Source organism: Benincasa hispida, chromosome 1 (genome assembly GCF_009727055.1).
Source record: "Benincasa hispida cultivar B227 chromosome 1, ASM972705v1, whole genome shotgun sequence".
NCBI classification, from domain to species: Eukaryota; Viridiplantae; Streptophyta; class Magnoliopsida; order Cucurbitales; family Cucurbitaceae; genus Benincasa; species Benincasa hispida.
Genome location: NC_052349.1, coordinates 7,960,499 through 7,970,721, shown reverse-complemented (window position 1 = coordinate 7,970,721; position 10,223 = coordinate 7,960,499). Strand labels below are relative to the sequence as shown.

The 10,223-nt window shown below is 33.1% G+C and overlaps 1 protein-coding gene across 1 annotated transcript; it reads right to left on the bottom strand.

Moving 5' to 3' along the window:
- Positions 1 to 1,093: 1,093 nt before the first annotated feature.
- On the bottom strand, positions 1,094 to 2,810 carry LOC120092779 (hydroquinone glucosyltransferase-like). The gene has a single exon (XM_039050984.1). It carries the CDS (start codon positions 2,660 to 2,662, stop codon positions 1,241 to 1,243), a length of 1,422 nt encoding a protein of 473 aa, XP_038906912.1. The 5' UTR covers positions 2,663 to 2,810; the 3' UTR covers positions 1,094 to 1,240.
- Between the last annotated feature and the right edge of the window lie 7,413 nt (positions 2,811 to 10,223).

Sequence of the window (10,223 nt, the reverse complement as noted above, 5' to 3'; positions counted from 1 at the left end):
ATAGACATTGATAGACTTCTATTAGTGATATTATAGACACGGATAGAAGTCTATCAGTATCTATCATCTAAAATTTTACTATATCTTGTAAATATTTTGGTTTATTTTTCTATATTTAAAAACAACCTATTTATTTATTTAATTTCAATAAAGTGATCTTTAATTTAAATTGTTTAGGGCATTTGTTTAGCAAAAGAAAGTCATTGTCAAGTGAACGGAGAGTTCATGGATATAATTTGGGTGTGTTTGAATTACATTTCAAGTGTTTAATTTTAAAAATAACTCATTTTTAGAAAAAAAAATGGAGTGTTTACCAATAACTCAACATAGTTTTTTCAAGTGTATTTTAATCAATTTTTATCAAAAGTGTTTAAATCAATTCTTAAGTCAATTGAAACGGGCCTTTAATTCTTTCCTTTTTTTTAATATGTGATTAGATTTAAATCATTTCAAAGTTGCTTTCGAAGTGAGAGGTTTAAAATCACCACTAATCATATTTGAAGTGTGTGGTTACTCCTTTTAAAATAAAAACCGTATGTAAAACTAGATTTAAGGTTCAGAAGTTGATTAGGTGTAGGAAAGTGTTAGCATCTCCTATAACAACTGTTTTGAAAAAACAGTTACAACTTATTTTTTTTAGATTATCCTATTATAAGGGATATATGTGGGTTAGGTTAGGGGATTTTCAAAATCAGATCCGGTTGGCTACCCGAATGACACGAATGGGTCTCCAATCTAATCCAATCCAACCCGACCCTTAAAATCGGCTAGAGACTAGAAGGAAAAATAATTTTGTATTTTTTTATTATTTCAACTATATCAGTTCACATTTAGTAAATTAATAATTATTAATGGCCAGAGACTATTAGAAAAATTTTTACTTTGAATTTAAAAAAAAAAAAAAAAATCTTCATAACATTAGAAAATCAAACTCAAAAGTAGTATAGGGTTTAAACTTTATCTCTGATTGTTCTATCTACCTAACTAAACGTGAATAAATTGAAAGATTTTGAAACCTAAAAACAAAAATGTATTTTTCTTAAAAAAAAAAATAATAAAAAAACAGAGTGACACGAAGTAATGAAGATGAGAATTTTAGAAATCAAGGAATGCTTTTATTATCGAGGAGGCAAAACAAACAAGTGCTTTTGTTTTGTACAAATACACAAATTAACAGTAAAATTGGGAATAAAATTCACTGCGGCAGAGGATTAAATTTAAAAAGAGTATTTTCTAATTTCTAACTGGAAATGTTGGCTTTCCACTTGTTCACCAAACCACTCACTATCTTACTAGACGATCCATCTTCTCCAACCGCTCTTTCTGCAGCTTCTTTCAATTCCTTCATTTTCCGACGCAGTTTCTTCCCTTCCTCTCCTTCTAACACCGATTTCACCACTTTCGATATCTCTTCCTTCTCCACTATCCCCTTTTTCTCATTCATTTTTGGCCTTAACGCCACTTTAATCTCCTCTGTTAACATCACAGCGTTCATTCTCTGTTCTGCGTACAGCGGCCAAGCAATCAGAGGAATCCCATTTACCACACTCTCTAATGTTGAATTCCATCCACAGTGCGTTAAAAACCCACCCGTCGAGCTGTGGCTCAGAATTTGAGCCTGTGGCGCCCACGACGGCACCACCAGTCCCCTCTTCTTCGTCCTTTCTACAAACCCTTCCGGTAAAAAATCCAATGGATCACTCTGACTGTGGACGCTGAAATAGGTGGCGTTTGCGATCTTATCGGAAGGACTTCTAACCACCCATATGAATCTTTGTCTACTCATCTCCAATCCCAACGCCAATTCGTCGATTTGATCGCTCGACAGAGTTCCCCCGCTTCCAAATGACACAAACAGAACAGACCCATGTGGTTGTTCGTCTAGCCATTTCAAACACTCTGCCCTTTCTTCATTCTCATTTGCGTCGATTTTCACCAATGGCCCAATTGGGTAAACGGGGGGCTTCCCTGCTTCCTCCTTCCGCAGATAATTTATAGCTCCGGGCTCCAATTCCGGGAAGCTGTTGAGAAAAATCCCATCTGCTAAAGCATACCTCTTCGCGTTATGAAGCGTCCACTTATAGGCTTCGTTCTTCCGATCTTGAACTGGGTCCAATAAATCTTTGCCTTGAATCGGAATACATCCCGGGATCTTGATTGGGTCGGGGAGGTCGCGGAACTCGCCGACGACGGATTGATCGAGTTTGGGTAAAAACAGAGCAAAGGAGAGAAGCATGGCGGTGGAGGGGAAGAACATGTAAGAGGAAATATTGAATTCTCTGGCTAAATCGAAGGCATCGGTGCCAAAAAGATCGACGACCAAGCCGACGAGGTTGGAGTGAGAGAGCATGGATTTGAATACGTTTCGAAGGGATGGGAGAGAGCGAGAAATGGTGAGAGTGATGATGGTTTCAATTTTGGAGGCGGCGGGGAGATCGTCGAAGCTGACGGGGGGAAGGAAGAGGTGATGAATGCCGGAGGGGAGGGAACTGAGGAGGGCTCGTTGAGGCTGAGACGGGGGACCATCGGAAGGGATTATGAAAGTGAAAGTTAAACGGTGGTGGGAGAGGAGGCGCTTGGCGAATTCGATGAGAGGAATCAGATGGCCCATTCCGGGGCTTGGTAAAATGGCCAAGTGAGGGATGGACGACGGAGCTTCCATGGCGGAGGGGTTGGTGGTTCTGGTTAATGGTTGGCAATGCAAGCAAAAGTAGAGAAGGAGAAAGTGAAATTGAAAATGAGTGAATGAAAAAACAGGAAAACCGGGGAAATATATAGGAGGCAGAACCAGAGGCAGAGAAGGATGGAAAGTTGAAAGAAGAATGATCATTGGATGGAAGTTTGATTATTTTATTGGATTAAGTAGAAATCATTTTGATAAAGTGGGTAATTTAATTAAAATTGAATCTTAGATTATTTGAAAAAGTGGCACATAATGAAATCAACATAACGCATCTCTAGAATGTCCAATTAATGAATTTGGGCATGGTGGGGCTGCTGATGTCATTTCAAACGTAACGCTTATGCTTTTCTTTACATTTTTTTTTTTTTTAAAGATGGGAATAAGAGTTGTAATGGGGTAACCCATCCTCTCATTTGTTACAAGTTTTATAGAATTACACATAGAAATAAGCTAATCTCCTATATCCATTATAATAAAAATTTAATTTATAGTTTATAAATTTATATTAAATTTTAATTATAATGTATAAATTTAACTGCTTAAATTTTAATAAATTAATTAATTTAAATACATATATCTATATATATATATAAACATTTTAATATATACTTAATTTTTATTTGAGTTTAACAAAATTAGTTTATATATACACAAACTTATTTTTCAATTAACATAATTAATTATATTTGTAATTAATTAATGATCATAATGATTAATATACTATGAATTTATTATTTAATAATTATAATTAATTTATCATTAATTCGAACTCATTAATTATTTTATTAATTAATACATCATAATTATATAAATTCATCAAATCGATATCAAATTATGTAATCATGTAACTTTAATTATAAATTACTCATATTTTAGAAATACTAATAATTGATGTTATTATATGATTGTCAAATAATTAATTTTATAGAGTTTACCTGATTAATTTTACAAATTAAATTTATTTCCATAAAATTACGATAGCATTCTCATGTACAATCAAACACAAACATTCTTGATTTTCATCAATCTCATTATTTCCAAGCATCCTTAATTCTTGGAAATCTATAAAACCTTAAATCAAACTGTGTCAAAATATTTTGTTGGGATTTCAAAGTTTGTAAAGTTAAAGTATCAATAATACTATCGTGTATTTGGAACTGCACTCATATTTGTACCGTCCACTCTTTATTATTAGTAATAGAGTTTTAAATTAAATTATTGAGGTTTAAAGACTAAAAATGCCCTCTCTTTTTTCTGTAAATTTGGATTAATTCGTAAAAATAGAACTTTGTAACGTGGAAATTGTAAAAGGTGCATAAATAAGTTGACATTATTGAACCAAAAAAAGATTAGCCAAAGCCAATCATGGCCTTACCTTATTGACTATATACCCTCTTTCTAGCTCCAAAATGAAGTCTCTTGGATGGAGCAACCCCATGCATTATTGAGTTGCCACTGACGTCAAAATTGACGTCTTAAAAAACTTTTATCTATATATATATATAATTAAAAAAAAAAAAAAAGAAAAAGAAAAAGCAGGTATTCTTTTATTAAATGATTATTAACCTTTTTGCTTAATCTGTTTATTTATTTATTCATTGAGCTTTGAACTGTTTACTGGTAAAGAGAGAGTTGAGGGACATTAACCATTTCCTTTCTTATTGTATGTGATTTAATTTTTGTTTACCTCATTCCATGGTCCCTTTTCACTAACACCATTTAACTTTGCTAAATCTATAATTATAATTATAACTATAATAATAATAATAATAATAATAATAATAATAATAATGGCATGGTAAAAATGAATAAATTATGGGAAGTACTAAACTTGTGATTTAACTAAAAATATATTTTTTAAAAAAAGAAGAAACAAAAGTGTCATATAGCAAAGTAAAGTGTGAAAGAAGATGCATTATTACGAAAAGAACAAAAAAAAAAAAAAAAAAAAAAGTTAGAAAAGGGGAAATTATTTAATACAATAATTAATGTCATGTGACCACGTATACTTTTTTTTAATACAACAATTACGGAGCGGGAGATTAAACCTTCCATCTTTAAAAATGGTATATATGTGCTTAAATAATGAAATTTGGCATGTGAATGGAAGGAGTAGTGATGTCAAGTCAAACGTAAGGCTTACGCATTTTTCTTTCTTTTTTGTGTCCATGTTGATTTTTATGTAGCCCATTTTGCCTTTGCATTAATTCCAAACGTGCCTTAACTCCTTACACACGTGGGCAAGCAATTCCTCAATTGATACAGCCACTTTTGACTCTGCATATCCTCAATAATTGTAGAGTCCTTTTAAACAATGGTTCAATCCACTATGATCAATTTAGAAAATGTTTAAATCAATTTCGATTAACAAAGAATATCAACCAATGGTCGATCAACTAGTACAAATATTGTCGGTTTAATTTTTTTTTCCAAACCGATGTTCACTGATCCTTCCTCTTCTTCGACCAACCACATTTGAATAGTCGGTTTTCGAGTTATCATGCTCACTCTAATTTAGAGTGACATCTTCAAGAAAAAAAAAACGTTAGAGTGATTAAATTTTTGTATTTCTAATTTTATAATAATATTCTCTAAAATTTAATAGGTAACAATTTTGTTTTAATACTCTACAAAATTGTGAAAGATTAAAACATTTTTATAAGTCACAAAAACTAAATTATTGTACAATAGAATGATTGACACTTAGTTTTGATTACATTCTTCGAAGTAGGAATTTAATTGTTACAAATTTAAAAATATAAAAGGTAAATTATTTTATACTAAAGTTTAATGATAAAACTATTACAAATTTAGAAATACGTAAACTAAATTATTGCATACTATATAGTTTACGTGTTAAATTATTACTTTTATAAAAGAGGTAAATGTTTTTTTTAACGACAAACTTTTTAAATGCTTCTTTTTACTTTGTGTGAGGGTTGTTTATATTTAGTTTGATTTGACTATCAGTTTCGATTTGATTAGTAAGTTTTGATTAAATTGATTTTCATAGAATCCCTGAACTCAATTTTTGGTTAAAATGAAAATAGAACATAAAATTAACTCAAGTGACTTGAGATTTTTCTTAAAAGACTTAAAGTTTTTTTTAAAAAAAAAAAAAAAATACCGATGCATATAAATTTAGTAATACAAAAAATAATTTAAAACTTAAAAGAATGTGAATCATTTTTGTGTTGAATTTGTATCTTTTATGACTTGAAAATTCTCAGAGATGCTAGAATATTAGACAATCATGCCCTTCACCTTTTTACCATTTTCTTTCTAATTCTAAATATTTAAAAAAGGTTAGACATAAAATTAACTAAAGTGACTTGAGAGATCGATCTTCTAGAATTTTCCATATTTAAAAAAAAATGTAAAAGAGATTGACGTTGTTTTCTTACATGCATATTTACTTTTCATTTAAGGCTCCTTGTAGATTTGATAAAATAAGTTTAAAAATTTTGACTCATAACACAGATTTATTATTTTTGTAAAAATAGTAAAATAAAAAATTAAAAAAAAAAATCAACTCACGTGATTCACTTGATACACTACTAATATGCACGATATACTTGATACACTATTGATACATATTTGATACACTTATACTATTATTATACAATTAAAAATGACTAGTTTTTAAGCGTTTTTAAAAAAAATCATAAAAATGACTTTTTTGAAAAACATTTTTTCTCTAGGTATTCCAAACATGGTCAAATCGTCAAAATGAGGAGGAAATGACCTATTATTCTCAAGGTTTCTAATAGAAGGATAGGTGATGTCCAACTATTGGAAGAGGGTGAGGAGGAAAAACCTTTGGGAGAGTAGAGAGGATTTCTTTTTGTGGCTTAGGAAAAAATTTTCACAATGAATGTTTTACCAAAAGGGTCATAAGAAAGATTTTATATAGAGAATGGTTGACCCCCTTTTCCAAGTATTTTTTCAATTTTTCTTTATGCACAATTAATTAAATAACACATATTTAATTAATTAGCACATTGATTAAATAACTATTTATACATTAAATCTAATTTAACTATATATATTTAATTATCATAAACATCGTATGCCTACGTGCAACATCTCTCTATTTATTAATTAATTTCTTGTGAATCTAATTTACTTGAATTAATTATTTGAATCTCATTTAAATGTTTCTTTCCAACTTAATTTGAATTATAGATCACATCTATAATCAATTACAATTAATCATATTAATATACAATTTCCTCAAATTAATTTGAATAATTCAAATCATTCCTCTTTAATATTCTTTAGTGAGCTAACAAGAGAACCTGATGGACCTAGAGATCAGAAGTTCTAACAATATGAGATTAAATAGCTAAACTGTGAACCCTGTGTAAAACCCGAACCCTAATTACTTTAAGTAAGAGTAAGTAATGTGATGTCTTCTAGTGAGTTAAATGAACCCATAGTTTAGGAGGGATAGAGGATGGAAGCAAGAAGAAATAAGTTCTTGTGTAGTTAAGTGTAAACCCCGAATTCTAAGTTTTCTAAACAAGTCTGTTTAGCCAAAAGAATGATATATTAAATATCTAATAAGTGAAAATTCAAGTTATTTATAGGAGTTGTTGAGAAAGGAAAGGAAAAACATGTTAAATAAGGAAACTCGCTTATTAGTTTGGCACGTGGCGGTTAATCCTTGAATTCGGGAGGCGGCAGGAAGATTAAAAGGGAAAAGGAATTTCAAAAGCATGGTTTCGGCAATTGACAAGAGAAAATTTAATGAAAGCGGTGCAATTTAAAAGTTGGGAGAATCGTTTTCGAGGTTGTCTTGCCGGAGAAAGATTGCAAGAGGAGAAGAAAAAAAGTGGAGAATTTGCAGAAGAGGCAGAATCTCGAATTAATCAGGGCCCGAGGTGAAGATTGGAAGCTTCAGGCCAAATATAAGGAATTTTTGGCTGAAATTTTAATTAACTCAATTCTAAACAAGTTTGTAGAAGGAAGTTCCTTCAAAAGAGGTCTGGATTTTGAGTTATGAATTTTTGAAGTTGTAACAGAGAAGCTGTGCATAAGCAGACAACTGCTTGGGAAGAACAAGTAAACAGCTCATATGGAGAATGAGGATCTCGCTTATGAAGGAAATCTCGTTAATTTTGTGCTGAGGATCTCGCTAATTTTGTGATGAGGATCTCGTTCTAGAAGGAAATCTCGCTAGAAATTGGGCTGAATCTCGCTGGAAAGGTGAGTATCGCTATGATGAAGAATCTCGCTCATGAGAAGAATCCACTCATGATGAGTATCTCGCTAGTAAAGTTGTCTTTGATGATGGAAGTTCCATTAGTAAATGAACTATTTGAGATATTTTGCTAAGAATTCTAAGTATGACTTCTTAGAAGATATTTCTCATGCTAAGTGTTCAAATGAAGTGCCAAGCAACATATGTTTGAAGCTATTTCTCATGCTAAGTAAAGCATGTTTTCCACGGAAATTGACACGATTTAAATATGTTATCTTGTCCAAATACTTTCAGCATGTTTTAGTAGCTCCATTTTCATGATGTTTACTAGTGTATGGGTTTTCCAAGTATTTTTCCATGTCTAACACATGCTAGTGGTTTTTACAAGTTGGTTCAGTATGTTTTAAGCCAACTTATTTCACAAAGTATGAAGCAAGCGTTAGGGTTAAAGCTAAGGTTGAATGAAGCTTGATGTACTATGTTTTAAATACCTAAGGTTGTCAAAGTACATGCGTTCGTATTCCTTAACAAAATGAAAAGGGATACTAAAGATAAGGAAGGTATCCTAAAGAGTTTTCTATGCCATATTTGAAAACTATTCTTTTAATGCTCTTCAAGAACTTGATAGCTTAAGTAAGCCAGATACTGAAGGTAAGGAAGTTATCTGAATAAATGTACCGAAGGTGTTGACGATACATAGAAAACACAACGTGCACGTTGGTAATACGACGTCGAGGGATTGAGCAAAAGGGTTCTCCCCGACTAAGGTTGACGTTGAGGGATTGAGCAAAAGGGTTTTCCCTGACTAAGGTTGACATTGAGGGATTGAGCAAAAGGATTCTCCCCGACTAAGGTTGATGTTTAGGGATTGAGCAAAAGGGTTCTCCCCGACTAAGGTTGACGTTGAGGGTTAGATCTAGTAGTTCACTCTCAACTAAGGATAAAGGGAGGTCGAAGTATGGGTCTCCTAGGCTATATACCAACAAAAGAAGGCCGAAGTATGGGTCTCTTGGTCGGTAACAGACGTTGGGAGCTAGAGCGATGTATGCTCGTTCTCAACTAAAGAATAATGATGTTTAATAGTAGTTTTAAAGGTTTTATGTACACGTTTGCTTGGTATATTTTAGTTCCAGTATTATGTTTTCGAGCTTTCAGTTTAAGCATGAGATTTATGTCTTTATTAAGTCACTCACTAGGCTTCTAGCTCACATTTTCAAATGTTTTCCTTTTCAGGTAGCGGTCAGTTCCCAAAATACTTTTCCGCTGCTACTCTACCATTCAAAGAAACAAGTTGAAAGAAGTGTAATTGAAAACCTGTATTAGTTAGTACACATGTGTCTGTCTAGTGATTAGTATACTAGATGGGGCTCAAAGTTGTAATATTCATGTATGAACAATGCTGTGAAACCCTGTAATGTAAATGTGTTAAGTTCCGAGTTAATATGTTGGTATATTGATGATGTGTATGGATTCAGGGTTTGAGTAAAAGTTAATAGGTTAGTTAGGCAGTAAGTGCCAACAAAAGGGTTGGTAACTGCTGCAGTCACCATTCCATCCAGGTTAAGAGGGTAACCTGGAGTGGGGTGTGACACCCTGAGCCCTAATTTCTCTACTTAAGTATGTTTCCTACTGAGACGAGTGTGGTGAGTAGGATAATGTAGAAATTGATTTGTAATTGTAGAGAAAAGGGTGAAAAATTAGAAAAAAAAATTGACTTTGAAAACTTGACTCTTGGGTAAAACTTGGAAAAATTGGCTAAGTGTAACCCATGCGTTGGAAGCTAGAAAATTGTTGTTCCATGCGTTGGCCTTGCTCATTTTAGAGGTTATTTGGGCATTGAAGGAGGCCAAAGTATGGCCAAGAGAAACGCATACGGCAGCCAATGTCTTGAGAGGTTAGCAAAGCATGCGGCAGCCTCAAGTTTGCGCAGGCATGGGCACGGGACGATCGTGTAGCAAAGGAGTGGCGCACACGATGAGGTAGACGATCATATAGTAAGTAAGCAGCGCTACACAATGAGGTAGGCAATCGTTTAAGCGAAACTGGACAATCGTGTAGCAATAACGGGAGCTAAGCGATGCAGTATGCGATCGTGCGGTAAAGTGTGACGCTAGACAATGCGGAGAGTCGCACTAAACGATAGCGTTATACAATGGGCATCAGAGCTACATGATGAGCAAGAGCTATGCGGTAGACTGTGTGTTATGTGATAGGCGCAGACGCTATGCGATGGTGCTAACGGCAGTAGTACTAGACGATGAGCTATACGGCGATAAGACAAGCCATAGTGGACGCATGGTGAACGTCTTGCATTGCTAAGGCTTGCGGTACATAAGG